General features: G+C 44.8%; 13 protein-coding genes across 13 annotated transcripts; 7 read left to right on the plus strand and 6 right to left on the minus strand.

Annotated features, from left to right (window-relative positions):
* Positions 1–184: 184 nt before the first annotated feature.
* FSST1_006549 (alkaline-phosphatase-like protein) lies at positions 185–1,660 on the plus strand (the record flags this gene model as incomplete). Its single annotated transcript, XM_083232929.1, has 1 exon — positions 185–1,660. The coding sequence occupies one exon, from the start codon at positions 185–187 to the stop codon at positions 1,658–1,660; it is 1,476 nt and encodes a 491-aa protein (XP_083089979.1).
* Positions 1,661–2,497: 837 nt separating this feature from the next.
* Positions 2,498–4,225, plus strand: FSST1_006550 (major facilitator superfamily domain-containing protein; the record flags this gene model as incomplete). The annotated part of the gene is made up of 1 exon (XM_083232930.1): positions 2,498–4,225. One exon carries the CDS (start codon positions 2,498–2,500, stop codon positions 4,223–4,225), a length of 1,728 nt encoding a protein of 575 aa, XP_083089980.1.
* A 1,262-nt stretch (positions 4,226–5,487) lies between these two features.
* FSST1_006551 (uncharacterized protein) lies at positions 5,488–6,489 on the minus strand (the record flags this gene model as incomplete). Its single annotated transcript, XM_083232931.1, has 2 exons — positions 5,488–6,307; positions 6,365–6,489. 2 exons carry the CDS (start codon positions 6,487–6,489, stop codon positions 5,488–5,490), a joined length of 945 nt encoding a protein of 314 aa, XP_083089981.1.
* A 1,348-nt stretch (positions 6,490–7,837) lies between these two features.
* FSST1_006552 (WD40 repeat domain-containing protein) lies at positions 7,838–8,467 on the plus strand (the record flags this gene model as incomplete). The annotated part of the gene is made up of 1 exon (XM_083232932.1): positions 7,838–8,467. The coding sequence occupies one exon, from the start codon at positions 7,838–7,840 to the stop codon at positions 8,465–8,467; it is 630 nt and encodes a 209-aa protein (XP_083089982.1).
* Positions 8,468–8,852: 385 nt separating this feature from the next.
* On the minus strand, positions 8,853–10,047 carry FSST1_006553 (uncharacterized protein; the record flags this gene model as incomplete). The annotated part of the gene is made up of 2 exons (XM_083232933.1): positions 8,853–9,923; positions 9,985–10,047. The coding sequence occupies 2 exons, from the start codon at positions 10,045–10,047 to the stop codon at positions 8,853–8,855; spliced, it is 1,134 nt and encodes a 377-aa protein (XP_083089983.1).
* Positions 10,048–10,812: 765 nt separating this feature from the next.
* On the plus strand, positions 10,813–11,683 carry FSST1_006554 (cutinase; the record flags this gene model as incomplete). The annotated part of the gene is made up of 3 exons (XM_083232934.1): positions 10,813–10,969; positions 11,026–11,507; positions 11,558–11,683. The coding sequence occupies 3 exons, from the start codon at positions 10,813–10,815 to the stop codon at positions 11,681–11,683; spliced, it is 765 nt and encodes a 254-aa protein (XP_083089984.1).
* Positions 11,684–12,143: 460 nt separating this feature from the next.
* On the minus strand, positions 12,144–12,479 carry FSST1_006555 (nucleotide pyrophosphohydrolase; the record flags this gene model as incomplete). Its single annotated transcript, XM_083232936.1, has 1 exon — positions 12,144–12,479. One exon carries the CDS (start codon positions 12,477–12,479, stop codon positions 12,144–12,146), a length of 336 nt encoding a protein of 111 aa, XP_083089985.1.
* Positions 12,480–13,465: 986 nt separating this feature from the next.
* FSST1_006556 (uncharacterized protein) lies at positions 13,466–14,188 on the plus strand (the record flags this gene model as incomplete). Its single annotated transcript, XM_083232937.1, has 1 exon — positions 13,466–14,188. The coding sequence occupies one exon, from the start codon at positions 13,466–13,468 to the stop codon at positions 14,186–14,188; it is 723 nt and encodes a 240-aa protein (XP_083089986.1).
* Positions 14,189–14,415: 227 nt separating this feature from the next.
* FSST1_006557 (uncharacterized protein) lies at positions 14,416–14,682 on the minus strand (the record flags this gene model as incomplete). Its single annotated transcript, XM_083232938.1, has 1 exon — positions 14,416–14,682. One exon carries the CDS (start codon positions 14,680–14,682, stop codon positions 14,416–14,418), a length of 267 nt encoding a protein of 88 aa, XP_083089987.1.
* Positions 14,683–14,718: 36 nt separating this feature from the next.
* Positions 14,719–16,173, minus strand: FSST1_006558 (uncharacterized protein; the record flags this gene model as incomplete). The annotated part of the gene is made up of 1 exon (XM_083232939.1): positions 14,719–16,173. One exon carries the CDS (start codon positions 16,171–16,173, stop codon positions 14,719–14,721), a length of 1,455 nt encoding a protein of 484 aa, XP_083089988.1.
* Positions 16,174–16,756: 583 nt separating this feature from the next.
* FSST1_006559 (uncharacterized protein) lies at positions 16,757–17,447 on the plus strand (the record flags this gene model as incomplete). The annotated part of the gene is made up of 3 exons (XM_083232940.1): positions 16,757–16,898; positions 16,952–17,359; positions 17,416–17,447. 3 exons carry the CDS (start codon positions 16,757–16,759, stop codon positions 17,445–17,447), a joined length of 582 nt encoding a protein of 193 aa, XP_083089989.1.
* A 367-nt stretch (positions 17,448–17,814) lies between these two features.
* Positions 17,815–18,339, minus strand: FSST1_006560 (uncharacterized protein; the record flags this gene model as incomplete). The annotated part of the gene is made up of 1 exon (XM_083232941.1): positions 17,815–18,339. The coding sequence occupies one exon, from the start codon at positions 18,337–18,339 to the stop codon at positions 17,815–17,817; it is 525 nt and encodes a 174-aa protein (XP_083089990.1).
* Positions 18,340–19,007: 668 nt separating this feature from the next.
* Positions 19,008–19,806, plus strand: FSST1_006561 (uncharacterized protein; the record flags this gene model as incomplete). The annotated part of the gene is made up of 2 exons (XM_083232942.1): positions 19,008–19,295; positions 19,366–19,806. 2 exons carry the CDS (start codon positions 19,008–19,010, stop codon positions 19,804–19,806), a joined length of 729 nt encoding a protein of 242 aa, XP_083089991.1.
* Positions 19,807–20,034: the final 228 nt, after the last annotated feature.

The raw sequence follows: 20,034 nt of genomic DNA on the forward strand, positions 1-20,034 counted from the left end.
GAGGAAGTTGAAAAGATCCTTTCTATATGGCGACATAGTCTTGTTCATCACGCAATTCGCCGTACAAGACCGACATCTACCCTGCACAAAGTCACAGAGCAACATATGCTAAATTTCTCATCCAAAGTCCCACTACAGGAAGATAATCACGAAAAAAATTCAATTTCGATCCCTCACATTCATCATGACGGCAAAGAACGTCCTCCTGCTCGTTGCAGATGACCTAGGCAAGCAACTGGGTTGTTACGGGTATCCCCAGGTCAAAACACCAAATATCGACAAGCTTGCTTCAGAAGGTGTCATATTTGACAAGGCGTTTGCAAGTACTGCCTCATGCAGCGGAAGTCGCTCTACCATCTACACCGGACTTCATACCCATCAGAATGGGCAATATGGCCTTAACAGTGGAAAGCATCATTTCATGACCTTTGAACATATTGAGTCTGGGCCAGCTATTCTGGCCCGCAACGGAGTCAGAACGGGAATCATCGGAAAAATTCACGTTGGACCTGAGGCTGTTTATCCATGGGAGTGGAAAGCTGAGAGCTTGACAAGGGACGTGTGGTGGTCGTCCCAGAGGGCCAAAGTGTTTTTCACTACATCAAAGGGTGATGGGAGGCCTTTTGTGTTGACTGTGGGATATCATGATCCCCATCGTGATCGCACTCGTGGCGGTTTTGGCAACGACGAGCCTGTCAACGACCGGATTGAAAGTGTTGAGTACCGCCCTGAAGATATGGCTATTCCCGAGTTTTTGTCCAACACCGCTGGGGCCAGGCAAGAACTTGCGGAATATGCACAAGCCATTAGTCGCTTAGATCAGGGAATTGGTTTCATCCTTGATGAGCTGGAGAACTCTGGTTTTGCGTCAAACACATTGGTAATCTTCATGAGCGATAACGGACCTCCGTTTATGAACTCAAAGACAACACTATACGACGCAGGTATTCAGCTACCTCTGATAGTAAAACAGCCTGGTTCCAAGACCTCTTTGAACACCAACCTAGTATCGTATGTCGACATATTGCCTACGATACTAGACTGGACGCTTGGTCAAGCTGCTGTAGAGGCCAAGAAGCCGCTATCAGGCCGATCTTTCCTCAGTATCTTGCACCAGGAAAAGGATCTTGATACATGGGACCACGTCTTTGGATCTCACACATTTCATGAGTCTACCAACTATTGGCCCACTCGCTACATACGAACCCGTCGCTACAAGTATCATCGCAACATCGCGTGGAGACTAGATTTCCCATTTGCGAACGATATCTATGGATCGCTGACCTGGGAAGATATTCGTAACTCAGAGGACAGCCCCAAAAAGATTGGGCAACGAAATCTCAAAGACTACTTTTTTCGCCCAGCTGAGGAATTGTACGATCTAGAGAACGACAGGCAAGAAGTGGTAAACCTGGCCCAAGACCCTGAATACCAAGCTATCTTGCACGAACTCAGAGATAGGCTTGAGGACTGGCAGCGGAGGACGAATGATCCTTGGCTTTATCGTGATGGTATCTCTATACTATTGAACAAACATCACCTTGATGCTGGTTTGGAAGTTCCCGATAATTGGGATCTTGATGTTGAACATCCTGAGACCAAGGGAAATGTTAAAAAGTACAACAATTTGCCATTTGGTATCGCGGGAACAAGAGATTAGACAGTATTATACAGAGTCCTCGAAGAAAGATCAATGATGAACTCTTATTTGCTTGATGTTTTCAATGTGAAATATGAAACAAACAGCCTTGAGGCTGCAGTTTCTTAACAACGTAATTCCATTCACAGTTCAACCTTATCGGGCAGTTGCGTAGTTCCTGTGGCATACAACCTTTACTATGTTACCATTGTGTTATTTAAAGTAGATTAGGCGGATACCTTCTTCTTGCACGAAAATTTTAGATATCCAAATGCACCGTGTGTCATTGTCTCAGCATCTCAGCGCATTCGCACCCCAAACCCCCACGGTTGGACTTCTTCAGCCCATCGGTTGTCACCCCGACTAGTTCTGGACAAATAATGTAATTTCCATGATTTGTATATCTACAATCATCTAAATTTGGGGGTTTCGCCAAGACGGTATATATCTCCGAGATGTCACCCTGCCCATGATGATAGGTGTTAGGGACAGCTAGCCAATCCCCATTTGCCCCTATGATGTCGTGATGGCTTTTCGGATCATCAGTGCCGAACAGTAGGGGTAGCATGCTTGATTGAGGATTATCTCTTAAGCTAAACTTGTCGGTCATGCATGGACAAGGTTGATAGGTCCGCTTTGGCTCATCACACCATCGACATAAACTAGCACGTTGAAAGCCCCCAACCTGAGAAGAGTTAATTGCATCGTGGGTATAAGTCAACCTCCTGAAAATTCATGATAAAGACAATTATTTATAACAGAACGAGCCGTCACTATTAAATACCGAATCAGCAAACTCATTCTCCCAACTTCTGGTGCTTTATCTTTCTCAGAGACACTGGACCCCCGTTGTCCACAATGACTAGCCCGAATCACATCCTTAACGTCTCGGGAGATCCTCACTCTCGAGACAACGACATCAAGGCTCCATCCTTGGAAGTCATTTCTCCTAAAGATGGGTCGACTGACTTGGTGGAACCTGAAGACACCAGCAGAAACATCAGCATCTGGGAGGCCCTCACCAGTCGCAACAAGCCTGCTGATCTCGATGCTATTGCCACTGAGCGGAGTGTCTTTGACGATCCTCACCTGGCACAATTCTATCAACCGCCGTCAGATTATGAGAATGTTCATCGCTTTGACCCTGGAGAAAGATGGACATATCGCGAGGAATACTCCGTTCGACGCAAGACGGACTTGAAGATCTTTGTCTGGATTCTCGTCATGTTCTTTGCTCTCAATATCGACCGAGGTAATCTTGGTAGTGCAGCAGCTGATAATCTACTTGATGATCTGAAGCTTAATACCAACGATTTCAACAACGCGCAGAACATGTATCGCATCGGTTTCCTTATCGCCGAAATACCATCCCAGATGATTGGCAAACGCCTTGGTCCCGATCGCTGGATTCCTGTTCAGATCATCCTCTGGAGTCTTGCATCCGGCGGACAATTCTTCATGCACAACCGGGCAGGTTTCTTTGCTTGTCGATTCTTTATTGGCTTTTTTATGGGCGGTTTTATCCCCGATTCGATTCTCTACCTCTCATATTTCTACAAGAAGACCGAGATGCCTATCCGTCTCGCCCTTTTCTGGTTCGTTGACTCTATGTCTGGCGTCGTCGCTTCTTTCATGGCGTACGGTATCTTACACATGCGTGGCGTCGCTGGTAGAGAAGGTTGGCGTTGGTTGTTCCTCTTGGAGGCTTTGATTAGCTTAGTCGTCGGCGCTCTGAGTTTCCTCTTCCTTGTTCCCGGACCTACGCAGACAAAGACGTGGTGGAATCCCTCTGGCTACTACACCGAACGTGAGGAGAAGATCATTGTCAATCGGGTCCTGCGCGATGACCCGTCTAAGAGCGGTATGCATAACCGAGAACCGATCACGTTGGGAATGCTTTGGAAGAGTCTGAAAGACTATGACCTCTGGCCCGTATATGCCATTGGTATACTATTCGAGATTCCCACCGCACCTCCCAAGACATACCTGACTTTGTCTCTGAAAGCCCTCGGCTTCAGTACATTCAACACAACACTTTTGGCCATTCCTGCTACGGTTTTCGCCGCTGTCAATATGCTCTGGATTACTTTTCTCACAGAAAGATTCCACCAGATCGCCTTGTTTGGCCTGCTCACCCAGCTTTGGGTGCTTCCCTTGCTCATTGTTGAGTATACCTCGGTGCAAAATTTGTCTCACTGGGCTCAATACGCTGTGGCCTTCCTCATCATTGGTCAACCATCCGTCCATGCAGCCCAAGTCGGATGGTGCTCTCGACTCTCCAACTCAGTACGCACTCGAGCCATTAGTGCTGCTCTTTACAACATCACCATCCAATTATCAGGTATTGCGTCATCCAACATTTATAGAGAAGATGACAAGCCGTTATACCACCGCGGAAATAAGAATCTGATTGGTATTACGGTGGGGACTATTGTTGCATATGCTTTTGCTAAAGGCTACTATACTTACCGGAACAAGTCAAAGCGGAGCAAGTGGGATAATATGTCTGCTCACGAGAAAGCAAGTTACCTTAATAACACTAGTGATCAAGGTAATAAACAATTGGACTTTTTCTTTGATAGTTAGTTATATAGGTTATATTTAGTAATTATTACTACAAGAGATTAACTATAAACTAATCCTGAGCTTATCTACTGGATATATTATATAGTTCTTATTAAAATGTTTCTCTTAATAAAATAATAAATCCCGGTTTTAATTATATAAGTAGGACTTCCCTAGTTAATAATATCACAAATCTCTTACAATAGAAGCAGTATTATTTAATTAATTAACTAGATAATCTGCACTAAGATAGCCTTTAGCTTTAGGCTTCTTTATCTAGCCTTCTTCTAGCTATAACTTAAAGGCCTTAATTGCTATTATAATATGCCTTTCTAATTAATTAAATTAGTTATTATATAAGATTATTATATTAAATGCCTTAAGGAATATAATTTACCTTTTAAATAGTTTAACCTCTTTCTTTAAGATAACCTTTTTAAGCTATTATATTTCCTTTAGCCTTTTTTTCTTATTTTCTTTATATAAAATTAAGAGGTTTAACTTATAAATAAAGGCTATTAATTTAACCTTTATAAGGATATCCCTTTTCTTTATTATATAAAAGAGCTTAGCTTTTATATATAAAAGGCCTTTATCTTTAAGCCTTTTAATTATATTCTTAATTATATTAGAATATAAGCTATTAAAGTAATAACTAGGATTAATAGCCTTTAGCTTAATAATAATAATTAATATTATATATAAAAATTATAATAAGTTAGCTATATATAATAAAGTATAAATTAAAATTAATTAACTTTAGTCTTATTTAATTAGATAATATTAGCTTATTAATTAATTAAAGTTATAAGAAAAAGAAATTATTATTATCTTTAATATAATAGAAGCTTTCTTTATAAGTTATAGCCTTTATTATAATATTTATATTAAAAAAGTTATATTATAGAAGAAACTTTATCTTAAGAGAACCTTAGATTTAATTATTATTAAAAATTTAATTTATATAGATAGATTAATCTTTATTAAATACCTAAAGGAAATTAAGAAAGCCTAGGCAAAAGCTTAAGGATAATAAAAAAATAATATAAGTAGGACTTATTTATAATTTATTAACCTGTTTTACCTTTTAATAGGTATAAAATACAGGGCTTAACCCTATCCTTAAAAACTCAGTATAATTGAATATTAAGATATTAAGTATTTTTTATATAAGATTATATACTAATAATACATACTAATTCAGACATGTTAAGTATTTTCCATTGGCCTTCGTGGCATCTTAACTTTAAAGGATATTACCGAGACCTTGATAATTATTTATACTACAGTCCACAAGCAACAGGGAATGCCTGTCCAGAGAAGTCGTGAGTCTTGGTACCACTAGGAGTCTTGACGGTAAACTCAAACATAGAAACAGCATTCTTGTTGCCCATGACATTTCGCACAGGATAGTGGCGACCCTCAATAAGATCAACAGTACCACATTGAGTAGGATTGTTGAAGTGATAACCGGTCGCAGTCAGGACAAGAGCAGGAGCGTTGGGATCAGCCTCACCCGTTCCGCACTCAAAAGCGTTACCCTGGCCAAAGTAAAGGGTGTTGGCGTTATCAGCAGTAACGCAAAGCTCATAAGTTCCAGTCTCAGGGGCACGGTAGAAACCAGTGTAAACAAGGGTAAAGTTGTTAGCATCAACCTTGATACCGCCAGCAAGAGTACGATGATAACCAATGTACCAAGCCTTTCCAGCATAGGCACTATCGGGGAAGATCTGAGGGTAGCTGGCAAGGTCCTGCATATAATCCTGAGCAAAGTATGTCTCGCTTGTCATGGAAGAGTCGAGGGGGGTAAGGTGATCGGTAATGTAGTATGAAGGAGGGACGGACACCTCATCGTTGCCGTAGCCCCGCTCGAAGACGTTCTTGTAGTAGTCGACGTTAAAGCCAGCGGCTTGGCATCCGGGTTGAATAGCGCAGGGAGTGGGGATAGGAGCGCCAGAAGTGGTGGCAGCGGAGGTAGCGGCAGTCGTAGTGGTGGGAGTCTCAGTCTCTGTCGAAGTGACACCGTCTGTGCTAATCTGAATTGTCGTAGTATCGACAGTGCTAGTCTCAGCCAAAGTAGCAGGTTGAGAGACCGATCCAGTGCTTTAGACTGTCAGTACACAAGTTATGGCTTGGTGGTGGGTGAGAAAAATGTCATACCTGGTTGCACTGGTGATGACAGCAGTGCTGGAGATAACAGATGAGGGTGCATGTGGCTTGCAGGGGCCAGCCTGGGCAAAGCCAAGTACGCCGCTCAAGGCAAGAAGAGTCTGAGATGCTCGCATGGTGGATAGGTCTGATGAAGTAAAGAACGGACAGTAGGGTCAAGAGAGTGTGGTTAACGAGAGTGGATAGACAATACAGAATTCAGAAGTTAAGAATAGGGCCAAGGATTTTATATCACTTCTTCGCTCATCCTCTCTATCATTACGCTTTGACATGGGATATGTTATCGATAAGCTCTAGTGTTTCGTTTCATTTAAGAGACCCCTGTCCCGGACCGAGAAATCAGGCCAGATCCACCGATCTCGCGGTAATGTTCTAGCGCGACGCCAACTGTCACCGTAAAGCCACGGTTTTGGCAGCTAAAAGCGGTTTAATGCCAGACGCTATCTCGCTCGAATGTCCTCAACCGGACGTAGTTAATTGGCTTTTCGTATATTTTCAATTGATTTGAACTTTCCACCGTCTGCAGGTGGTATGATGAAACATTGGCCTCACGGCTTGTGGGAGACTCGTCCCACCAGCTGAAATGTCAAAGTGCGTAGCTCGCTCAAGGATTGCCTCGCATGCGATTCGCTGGGAAACAGGTTTTTGGAGTCAATGAACAAACAGGCAATTCAAGCAGCTTGCCACCAGACGTCGACCAATTTTGAGAATTTGAGAAGTTTGACACGAAGCCTGCTTTCCAACCATGTAGGTACACCAGCCATATTAGTACCTGTGGCTTTGTTGTTAATTTGTGGCTACGCGCCGTTTTCATTAATACGCCAAAATTGTGTCTCTTACACATTCTTTCCGATTATAGCTGATAAGTAGCCATCGTAAAACATTCTTAGAACAGGCTAAAAATCCACCGCCTATTAGCTGGCTACTCGAGTATGGAGACACTGGTCACGTCTAATCCCAGACACTAGGTATAATCAATAGCTACTATATAGGTAGATAAAATTTACAATTAAGAGATATTTGCAGCCGGTAGCTTCGGATAAATGTTTCACCTTAGCTAATCGGTATAGAGGACACATGTCTTACTTAAATTAGCAGCCATGCCTCAAATCTTCAGTATGAGCTGGTTCCCCAAAAACTATTATTTGAATAGTACCGATAAACATTTAACTTCATCCCGTTATTGCATCAATTGGAAATCTCGGGCTGATGGATATAAAAAATATTACAACACTTGAAAGCCACCATGACTGGGTGACAGCTGTGGCTTTTTCGCCAAATGGTCAGATATTAGCATCGGCTTGCCGAGATACCACAATACGGCTTTGGAATACAATTACGAATGAATTAGAGCTGACGCTCGAAGGTCATGAAAGTCAAGTCAATGCCATAGCCTTCTCCCCCTGTGGCCAGATTCTAGCGTCAGCTTCTCATGATACGACAATACGGCTGTGGCATACGAAAATGGGCACGCTAAAGCGGATTCTTGAGGGCCACCTCGATTGGGTTACAGATGTTGCCTTCTCACCTAATGGCCACGTTTTAGCCTCGGCCTCTAGAGATATGACAGTACGGCTTTGGGATGAAGCAACGGGTACTTTGCAGCAAACCTGTGAAGGGCACAGCGGCACGGTTGAAACCGTGTCATTTTCACCTGATGGCTGTACCGTCATTTCAGGTTCCCATGATAAGGATATCATTTTATGGAATGCAAAGACGGGTACAGAAGAGAAAATTCTAGAAGGACATCACGACTGGGTGAAGCACGTAACCTACTCATCAGATGGTCACACAATACTGTCGGCATCACGGGACGAAACAGTACGGTTATGGGATGCAGTTACGGGCGAAGAACAGCTTGTACTGAAGGGTCACGATGGCCAAGTTGCAGCAGCCGTTTTCATGTTCGGCGATGAACTTATAGTCTCGGCGTCGGATGATAACACGTTACGAATCTGGGATAGGACTCACGGCATAGAAAAACAAATGCTTCATGGTCATACTGATTGGGTTACTTCTGTTGATTTCTCGCCTGTCTGCAAGCGAGTGGCATCAGCATCACGGGATAAAACGGTCCGACTTTGGGGGATATGAATAAGCTTGCGATGTACTCATAAGCATGTGATGCATCTAAGAATTCAACGAGCATGTTTTCTTCTTTTTCAATATATCTGGTGTTCAACTCAATCGGACGATTTTTTGATCTTACGGCTTAGTTTACTAGGATCACTGAGAAAGGATGTTTAACTATTACGACCATGCTTATAGTCCGTTAATTAATTTTGATGTCTTTAAGCCTCTATGATCTGTGGTTTGTTACTCTTTCGACCAGATAACGGCTATTCCTGAATCTCCAGAGGGAGTAATAGATAGATTCAAGTGATCAAGCATAATTTGAACTCTTACGTCCTGAAAAGCCAAACATGATTGCTTTCATGATACAGTATAACATAGAGGAACGTCGAATAATGATGTACCGTCAGTCAATCACATTTACGACATACCCAATAAGCCATTCCTCTTCTCTTTTCAGCTTGTAAAAGATCTGGCCGATACAACATTCACCCCAACCGTGAGTCCACCACATATGGCGCATCTCTCGTATCAGACAAGCAAAGCAAGCAAACAACGCTAGAGCTACCGGATCTTGTTGCTTGAGTAAAGCCACGTAGTTGTCTGATATGGCAAACATCCAGGCAAACACGTCCATGTTTTCCAACTCCTCCAGCGGTTTATCGTAAACAGCGTGAAATGCTCTCTGTAGGTGGTCGATTGTGGTGTCGTATGCATCAAGCCGTTCCGTATCATTGACACGGTCGTATATCGCCGCTTGCAGTTTCGACAACGCGCTGGATTTGGCCTTATCTAGGCTTGCTAAAGGAGCAAGAAGACGTGACCGTCGCTCGATCCCAAGCTCGAATATGGGCTTCAATGGACCTGAATGTAATATTTCCTCGTAAGGGGGACTAAGGAGATGTCTCGTGCCGCGGTAAAGAATAACCCATTCAAGAAAGCTCTCCCAGCCTATCTCGGGTGGTCGCTCGTTATCAGGACCACACTTGGGTGAGTGGCCACAGCCACGTGCAAGCGAAATTACGCATGTCAGTGCTGAGAAGAGAAACACGGCTGTGCAATTTTCTGTTGTAATGTTGTTTAATGCCTCTTGTGCACCCGTTATAGCCTGCTGTTGTAACTCAATGCCCGATGCCCAGCGGGCTTGGTGCTCATCCGGCAGCTCATGAGCCATATGCATCGAAGATAGGGCGAGAATAGCGTGAATCACAAAGGGGAAAGATAGTCCAATATGCGGTATGTCGACCTGCCATAGCTTCTGGACCTGTTCGTGGACAGAGAGGGTCAGCGCCGTGTAGGACGTAAAGTGATGCAGTAGACCCAGGTGCTGAAGCGTGTAGATACCGTTGACCGACTGGATAGCCTGACCTGTCGATACCAAAGTCTCTGGCGACCGAGAGGCCTCTGGCGTTTCATACAAGCATTCAGGGGTGTCATGGATCAGGCAATTTCTGCAACACGGCTTCGTCTCATCGCACTACGTAAACCAAAATATAAGTAGGTGGGGACTCTAATGGAAGGGTTGGCAACGATCGAACCTTGATTCTCCTTTTCTTGCATGTCAGGCAGCCTGTTCTAGTTTTCTTGTGGTACCGTCGCATCCCTATAGTGTACAATAGGAGCTGTCAAGCAAGAGGCACAATACGTATTAAAATCCTGGCCCAAAATAGCGGACCTCTTTGTTAGATGTGTCAGGCTGAAGGTTTAGTTTGCCAATCAAGTGTGTTACTTTAATGACTAACGGCTCGGAACTACTTTTCTCATGATAGGCTAACTGTAATCGTTTAAGCACAAGTCCGGCCTGGCCGGCTTTCTATCGCATGTTTTCCGATACGTCATTTGAGATAAAGTGACCGTCAAATTGCATTCTAAAAGTATTAGTACTAACAAGTTGGATAATATAAACTGAAATTAATAGAGAAGTTGAGATGGGCCATTTATGCAAATAATTTAGCTAATATAGTCTCTCAAGAAACTTCTCACTTGGTATTCTGAAATTGCAGCTTCCAGAAGACTAGGAATGAAGGTTTTCCATGTATAAGTAGAGTGTCAGTCTCGTTCATCGGGGCTGCTGAGACCAATGAGAGAGCAGAATCTTCGTCTCTACCCATAAAATAACTTTGCGAGAAACTGGTCTATGCTTCGTACCGACATACGAGGTCCACGCTAGTCCAGACCCATACTTCAAATATCCGTTAGACTCATTGTTTTGTTACAGAGATGGCGTTGCACGTCAATATAAGATATAATACTCGTAGGCCCAAGTTAACTTAATTAGAACAGCAACTTAACCTTCCATCCCTTCTTTTCAAATTTCCAAACTTCATAAACTCCCTGACAACAAACACCTACCACCTATCTTTACCATGGTTTCTCTTAAAGTCTTTGTTCTGTGCACCTTGTCTGGCATCGTTGCAGTTACCTCTGCTGAGTCCGGCTGCCGCTGTGGCGATTCAGCCTATCTTGCCATTCCCCGCGTCAACTTGTCCACTCCTGAGCAACTAAAGCCGTGTGCTGCCTACAGTTAGTTGCACCCGCTTCAACATACAGATAAGAGAAGTTATTAATACTTGTTCTAGAACTTCTTGATGCCCGAGGTTCCGGAGAGCCGCAGGGTGTTTCCCTTATGTTCCAGAACACCATCGAACGGATTCTAGCCAACAACACCGGCGCTGTCAGCCAGGCCGTCGTCTACCCAGCTGGATTCGACCAGAATGTTACCTCTGGCGTACAATTCGTTACGGACGTCATCAAGTATGGCCTCAGGGATTGTCCCAAACAGAAGTACTTCCTCTTCGGCTACTCGCAGGGTGCAACTGTGGTTCAGGAAGCGATCAATAAACTCGATGATGCAAACTTGGCCGCTATTAGCAGTGTTGTCATGGTTGGAAACCCCTATCGCACGCCTGGTAGACTCTCCAACGTCGACAGTCAAGGTCATCATGACAACCGCACTGCGTATGGCTTGTTTGCAGTCCAAGCTCTGAAGACAAATGACAGCATTCCTACCTTCAATGAGGCCCTTGACCGCAGTGGAAAGGTCGCTGACATCTGCTTGGAGGTTAGTATCTCTTGTCCAAACACAAACTGTCACTAACATTGGGTTGATAGAACGATATTGTTTGCTCTTTTGACCCTGAGTGCAAGTGCCAACTTGCTAGTGATCATTTGTCGTATGGTCTGATGAAGTCGGTTCAAGACCAGATTTTTGACCATGTTATCTCTCGACTAGATTAATCGGCTTGGGAGTTTGTTAAAATCTTGGATATCGTACCATGATTCAACCCGCGGCCTTCAAGAGGTTGTCGGTCATTTGTGAAGACCCTCTCGAGGGGTTACTCCGGAGGTCCACACCCATAAAGGAAAAGCATAAAACTCAATGTAGTATTAGTTCAAACCCTTTTCTGAAATCTACCTTGCTACTTCTAAGACCTATCTATTATAGAGAATCAAAGAACTTAGTGAGATGCGGAGGGTTAGGGTTCCAGATCTTAACAAACGGATCTACCAAGTTCCAGATTGAATGTAAATTGGGTGTGGATGGTTTATTGTAGCGTTAGTTCTACTGCTTCTCACGAACGGGACACAACACAAATGTTGTTCAGCTGGGTTATCCCCAATGCGACGCCCCTTCCTCCATCGTCCAAGACACAACAACCCTTCTTCCCGTCGCCCGCCGTCCAGCACCATATAGGAATCAAGATTTACCATCATCAAGCTGGTCATACTTCTTACAGCTTCCCTTGGCCTTATCAACAGGGTACTTCCTCTTTGTAATCTCAAGCTTATCCAACACAATCTTATCCGGATCAACGCCCATCTTGTCAGCAAGATGTAGACAGTAGGTCAAGACGTCTGCGAGTTCCTCCTGTACTCGTTTCGGATCAGGCTCTGCGCCCCACTGAAAGCATTCGAGGAGCTCAGCGGCTTCGATGGAGACGCTTTTCGCGAGGTTTTCGGAGGTATGGAATTGTGCCCAGTCTCGTTCGGCGACAAAAGCTCTGAGTTTTTCTTGGACTTCTTTGTTGACCATTGTGAAGGATAGTTTGAATTGAGTTTAATATGTGCACAAGTTGAAGTGATGGGGGGTTGCTGATATAGGCCCGACATGAGAGTGTTCTGTGGGTCAATACGGCCCGAAGCACACCGCCTAACTGTGCCAACAAATCGTATATAGAGCTCAAATCGATCATGATTATCACATACGACCAAAGGTAGTGGAAAATACGGGATCCCGTCCGCTCTCCCATAGTCAAGCCACTAACCGGCGGATTAGTAGTTGGGTCGGTGACGACCAGCGAATCCCCGCTGTTGTATGTTTTTTGCCATTTTTGGCAACTGAATGTCAACCCCACAATGCCTAAACATCTACTGTAAGTATGCCGCGACAACGACACGAGAACAGTATTAAGAGATCGGAATGCACCGTGTTAATGTCTAATGCAAGAAGATAGACTATCACGACGAGTCTACAGGGAGCTTACATCACCTGTTGCGAGTATCGACATTGGAGCAAATGTCTGTCTGTCCGCGACACCACAATGTCCACCACAAAGTCATGCAAACCCGAGCTGAACTACTGGCGAGGCACTGTATCCGAAGATTAAATTAAAAGGACAATAACCAACATAAATCAAAGTATTCAGGTGCTGTACGGCCAGTGGAAGTGCTCTGTTGGTCCAAGGCCAAGCATTGTGGCGTTGATAGTTTATCACTAATATCCAATATTTGTGTCAATGCTGTGGATTCAGCAATGACAGGCCCCTGATCAGTTATTTAAATCACCCTGACTTACCCTTTCAGCAGGCAAACCTTTTTATTCTCGGTTCATTCCCACTAACATACGTTACGTCGCTGACAACGGGGTTTGGACGTATTTAGTCTTTCAAGATGCGTTTATCATTTATCTCCCTCACTTTGGGGCTGCTCGCAACACAGACACGACGGGCACACGCGGGACCATGCAAACCGTCACCAATCACTTCTGTCGACGAATCGTCAAGCATCACGCCCAGTACCATGGCAGTCAACTCGGATGACGGAATGTCTGAAACTTCTACTCTGAGCGGAGAGACTACCACATCAGACATTTCTGGAGCCACCAGCATCACCATCATAGATGAGTCATATGCCGATTCTGCTACCAGTTCGGTATCAAGCACGGCTACTCTCTTTGAAACATCGATCGCTGCTATTTCGACTGAGTTATCATCAACTGAGACCCTCAGTCAGTCACCAACAGCCACTATTCTTCGCAAAGAGTCAACCTCGACCGCACTCGCTCCATCAACAACATCGGTAGAGGCCCCGCTTGGGACATCTCTAAATGTCATTTATCTTGATGAATGCTACGAAAAGGAAGTCTGGCTTCCTGTGGAAGACTACGAAACCTCTATAACTAGTGATGTGGAAAAGGAGTCTTCTGGTGCTCTCTTTGGACTGGAGCCTACAACCTCGCGTCTCTATGCGGTCCTCCCCAGCGGCGAAAAGCGCTATGCGGCATCCTGTACTCAATGCAGTCGCGACTCAATTTGGTTCTTTAACGAAGAGCAGAGAGCAGCGCGGTATTTTGTTCGTTTTCTCAAGTGCACAGAAGGCGACAACAGGTATTTAAACTGTGGTGTCGAAGTGGAAGGTGACCCCTATACTCGGATGTACTTTTACGAAGTCGCCGGCTACTACATGCAAACTCAGTACTCTGACCTAAACGGCGGGGCAGCAATACAATTTAGATTTGGATAGGCTCTGCGAGCTCGCTACCTGTCTATAGATTCTGGAGGACAGTTGCCATTACGTGACACTCCCCAGATACAAACACTTAATTAGTTCCTTTCTAAACCACCGCAATTCTAAATAAACCATTCAATTGAATTCTTACATACAAAAGTTATTAAATAAAAGTAGAATTAAAATTATTATCCACCACTGACTACTTATCAATAGTCTCATCAATCCTCTTGATCTTGTGCTCAGGTAGTCTCCTCACAGAAGCAGGACATGTTGTAAAACGTCCACTCTGTGTTTGCACCATCATGCTCGATGGCACTGTCAGCAATGAGGGCACAGTTATTGCCGAGCTCAAAGGAAACTGATTTGCACCCACTCAAAGCATTGCATTCATCACGGCAAGCTTCGAGAGAGCTTGAATCACCTTCTGAGAGTACTGACTCGGGTTGCAGTGTGGTAGGGTGACCGATTGCACCGCAATTACTGTTCTCAGGCAACGGGTTTAACATGTTGTTAATGCAGCTCGGTACATGGTCCGTGGTTGTCTATTCATCGAAACAGGCCATATCCCACATTTCACGTCCAGGGACATCAATTTCGCCGCTCGCTCCTCCGATTTGACCCTTGAAAATGCTGCACCATTCGTCTTTTTTGAATGCAATTGAGTCGCAGTCGTTATCCTTGCAGAGATTTTGACAGGCCTCTAGAGATATTATCGAGGAGGGTGCGAAAGGAGTGATATCCTCTATACAGGTGTTCTTGGGCTGTCCTTCGATACCGCACACCTTGGTCTTGGGTGACTCATCGACGCAGACATCTTCATTGTCCGCTGGTTTTTCAAGATCACAGAAGCAGTCCTGGTCGTACCACTTGTAGCTCGTTGTGATTTTTTGCCCGATAGTCATACCCCCACCCACGTAGAACTCACATTCCTGGCCAGCCTCGAACTTAAATCCGGAACACTGTCCGTCCTTGCAAGCCTTTGCGCAAGCTTGGAGTGACTTAGAAGAACCATCAGGGCCTGGGCCATTGTAAAAGAGGCCAGTACTATCCCCCATTTCGCCGCAAACGCGGCCTTCAGGGGGAGGGTTGATGAGGTTGTCGATGCAAGTGGGCTCGGGCTGAGTCGGGGGAGTAGTCTGTGTCTCGTCTGGAAGGCAGGTGAAGCAGTCCATATCCCACCATCTCCAATCGGATTCAAGGTTGTTGGTTTCGCCAGGCTTGCCCTTCCACAACTCGCAGTAGACATTTCGGTTGAAGATAACAGATCCACACTCGGGTGTATCCTTGCAGGCCTTGTAACAATTCCAGATGCTCTCTGTGGCTTCCCCTCCACGGGTCGCGATAAGGTTTGTCGCCGACTCGGGATTCCCTTGTCGTCCGCATACGGCATCTGCAGGCTTGGGATAGACCATTGTAGGGGTACAGGCATGGGCTGCCTCGGTGGAAGTTGCGGGAGCTGTCGAAGACGCCTCGGTAGTAGTGACGTCACCTGAAGTCATTGTCGTGGTGTCTGTCGCCTTTGTTGTCCCGGTGCTTCCTGAGGTTTCGAAGGTGGAGATAGCCTCTGAAAGTGTCGCCGTGGAGGTTTCTTCCTCATTAGAGGTAACGGTGGTATCCGTCAAGGTAGCGATGGTGGGCTCGACCTCGCTGAGTGTAGAGGTATTGTCCGTATCAATCGTGGAAGAGATGTCTGTCGCGGAGCTAAGAATAATCTCAGTTGCAATGGAAACAGAGTAAGTTGCGCTGAAGCTCAAAGTCGTATCGGTCGGAACGATAGAAGAGGTTTCAATTGAAGTGACAGCATCTTCAGAGGCAGTAGCTGACTGCGATGTGTCACTTGGGTTCAAAGAAGAAGCGACAGTGGTAGAAGAAAGAGCCTGAGTTAGTCCCTCTGTACCGCTTGAAGAGGAGATTGAATGAGGCCGACATGGTCCTGCATTGACGAGAGGACTCAGGGCCGTAGCCAGCAAAAACGAGTGAACGAGACGTCGAGACATGTCTCCAATGAGTAAACGAACGTGAACGCAAGACAGATGGAAATGATGAGAAAACGCGACATTTTTGTTAATATATGGCCTTTTTCTACCTCCCCTTTTCATTACATTCAACCCGCAAAAGACTATTGATTGAGAAAGGGTCTAGAAGCCAATATGGGACGTTGACCATGTAACTTTGAGATAAGCGCCATCGATAGTCTGAACGCCACTGAGGCTGAAAGCCACTATCGGCTTGGCAGGGACGACGTGATATGACTCGCCAATTTATTACCGGGGGAGTAGATTGTATGTGGCCGGATAAATCATCAGTTGTTCCGTATCGGTTGGTCTGTGAAAGGTCGTACCAAGTGTTTGCTTTTGCAGTTTCAGATCATGCAACGGATAACGTATTCCAGCTTGCCGACAACATCAGCGGCGCTCAAATCAGGTCATTAATGACGTATTTGATCATTGTTTGCTTTTTCAATGCATGTTTGCTCATTGTTTGCTGTCCGCCACTGACCCACTGTAAGCCATGGCAACCTGACCGCTCTCTCGCCAGTAGTAATTCACGGTCAGGTTGAGACATCAACCTGACATCAACATGCCTCCAATCAAAATTGAAGACGGCGACAGCCAAACTGCCCAACTTCTACCAAACAATCCCCGTCCAGCATCTCCCACTCATCCAGATCTTGTCACGCAGAGTATCACCTACCAGAGAAGTGACATTTCAACCATCGAAGGTACATCTTCCTCCTCCTTGTTAAGAAGCCCACTAAGCTGAACCTCTCTGTAGTCCTTCGAACCGCCCGAAAATGGAAGATCACCTCCCACGAAGCGATCACCCGTGACGACGTCGAGATAACCTCTGTGACACCAACTGTCAAGTCCCCTTGTGTAGTTATACTCGCCAATGGAGTAGACTCAGAAGGTGTTCCGTTTGAAGGAAGGCTATTCACGGAACGCGACGTCCAGCTTGTCTCTAAGATGAAACTCGCTTCATACTGGCGTGGCAAGAGGGGCAGGAACTACGCAGCTGGCATCCCAGATGATATCTGTCACGTCCTGAGGGTCCTGGAAGAGAAGAATGGCTGGCTGCGGGTCCAATTTGTTGGATATTCCACGAAGGAGACTGACACTGAGTGGTGGGAGTCAGACAAGGTCAAGGCGACTTACATTGAGCTTTGGGATGAGTGGGTTCAAGGTATGCATATTTCCGTCCCCTTTCAATCAGACGAGAGATTGACTTATTATTTCCAGCCAGAGACGCTATCAAACGGGAATCTGATTAATCAATTCTTTGGCAGGATCGACACTCTACGCCAAATAACAGTCGCGTAGAGTTATTTGGATACGCCATTCCAGATTACAGGAAGATGTTGAGAGATGGGAAAGATAAATTAACGGTCCTTTTTCTCAAGAAAGCGTGCCTTTCTTCCCACCTGCATGGCAGTAGATACCTAGGTAACGGAAATGAAATCATAGACTCAGTTCACTAAATTATGTTGGAGCGAAAATCCCATCATTTTATTGTTTCTATCTTTCCAGAATAAATGAGAATCCAACCCCCACATCTCGTTGTGCTGTCAGTGAATGGCCCGCATCCTTACAGATAACTCAACGTATTCCTTCATGCTTCCATACCGAACCTCAAACCTCTCATGTGTTTCCTCCATCCAGCTTGGCACATGCTCTCATGTGTAAGATCCAATGATCAGAGTACTCCAACTCGGTCAGTTTATTCTTCTTCTCCACGAGCTTCAGTTTCTTTTTCTCAATGTCAGCGATGACGTTCTTGCGGATCTCAATACTCGCCTCCCATCGCTCTATCCTCAAATCGGACATTGCACCAACCGGATTGCTCTTCAGGTCCTCGATCTTTTCCACAAAGACGTCATTGTCACTCTCCAGGCGCGAAATCATGGAGTCACAATTCTCAATCTTTTCTTCGCACAGCTTGTCATACTCCTTCGTGGTTAAAGCGGAATTTTCCACTTTGCCGCTTTTCTCCAAATTCCCGAAGGATTCGGCCTTTGCCTGATTCTTCCAGAGTTGAGGGAGCCGTCGGATGTTTCGAAGCCAGCGGCGAGTCTCCATGCGAAAGTGAATGCGACGTTGAAACGTTAACTCGTCAAATTGGTGATCTGCGCGTCCAATCACCTGTTCGGGGAGTGTGCCAGACATCTTGAAGACGACTTGGTTGTATTCGGTGTTGTTACTTGGATGAGTTCTGTTGGAGTGATGATTTTGTTGCAAATGGCAGTTCGTTTGCTAGATAGGTAGGAAAATTGTGGTAAAAGTCTTTCTTTATATTCAATTTGTGCTGACTATCTATCCTCTGCTAAATACGCTGTCTTTGTGTGCTCTCATCTGGTCATTGTCAATATGCAATAATACAAATGCTTTGAACAAAGTTCCTGCAACAGACAAAGGCCCCCCAAAGCTATAGATATGCAATCCAAACCCACTATTTTCAACTAGCAATCCTTTCAGTTACGAAGAATATCTGTTTGCCGGGGCGGCACAAAGGATAATGACATCCACCCAAAAGGTGAAATGTATATTATGCTAGTTATCTAACAGTAGAGGCTTCTTTGACAATGTTTGAGAGGATATTCACATTATCAATGGAAACCAAGTGTATATCCAACGGAAGGACTTGTTTGTGATTCCTTTGACTGAACCGCACTCTGTGAATGCTCTTTTCTCACGGTCACATCACTTGATGTCTCCACATCTACCGAAATGAATCAGGTAGCAGAATAGCATAAATACTTGTTAAATTGCATTTCTACTCTTCTTTCCGTCCCATTTACATTCAGACACTCCAGCTTCCGAATTCATCGCCCATCATGTCTGGAGGCCACTTTACACGCAGCCAAGTGTCAGCAAGCCGCTGCTTGCGTGAGGGCCCATACTCCGCCAGTGATACTATTCATGACATTTTCACGAATGCTGCTCATGCCAACAGATCTCCAAATGCGGAACGAACGGTTAGAGAGCTCTATAATGCATTCGAGGCCTACAACGATACTCTGCCTATCGGCCCAGAACCAAGTCGGACGAATCTTGACTTCTCTGCGCAAAGACACGTCGGATGGGAGCATCGTAAGTACTATCGTTACACTGGATTTGAGCAGGTACATGGCTAATGAGTGGAAGATAGACACTGAAGTATCCCACAACGATTGTAGGTCCTTTTGCACACAGATTTATCTTCGAGTTACATATTACCCTCGCACAACACATGAGTCCCACCAGACAGCCGCGTTCTGCATCGAGTATTGCATTCGAAAGCCTTCTGGAGTGTATGAAAGAGCCTCAAAGCGACACTTACTACTATTCGACCGGTGGTACATAAAAAAGCCACAGTTGCTTGAATTTGTTATTCACTCCATCCGCCCTGGTACAAAAATACAGGAATTCAATCTCAATCTCGCACTCTGGATGGCAATTGAAATTTGGAGGCAAGTCCGTGATTCAGGGCAATATATCTACCATGCCAGTGATACGGATACTTTCCTCAATGGTCATGATGAATCGGAACGTTTTCTTGGATTCTGGGAGAAGCTGAAGGATGGTATATGCAAACATCTCTTCACGGGGTACAACACCTACTTTGATTCGCGGGAAATCGGGTTGCTTATATGAATCGCTTTTGAAAGTCGGCATTGCATTAGATACCAGATCGTGTAGTTAGTCTAGCATACAGGTTTTATTCATTATGGCAAGATCTTAGTATTCAACTTTTAGTGTCAAAAGTCAAAAATAGTTAATAGTATCTAGAGCCACTATGGGGTATAATGAGGAAACCTTTACCGATGTATTGGATACTTGTGAAGCTTCTTCCATAGATCTAGCATAACACATTACTCAATC

Source organism: Fusarium sambucinum, chromosome I, assembly GCF_050947815.1.
Source record: "Fusarium sambucinum isolate potato_lamoka chromosome I, whole genome shotgun sequence".
NCBI classification, from domain to species: domain Eukaryota; kingdom Fungi; phylum Ascomycota; class Sordariomycetes; order Hypocreales; family Nectriaceae; genus Fusarium; species Fusarium sambucinum.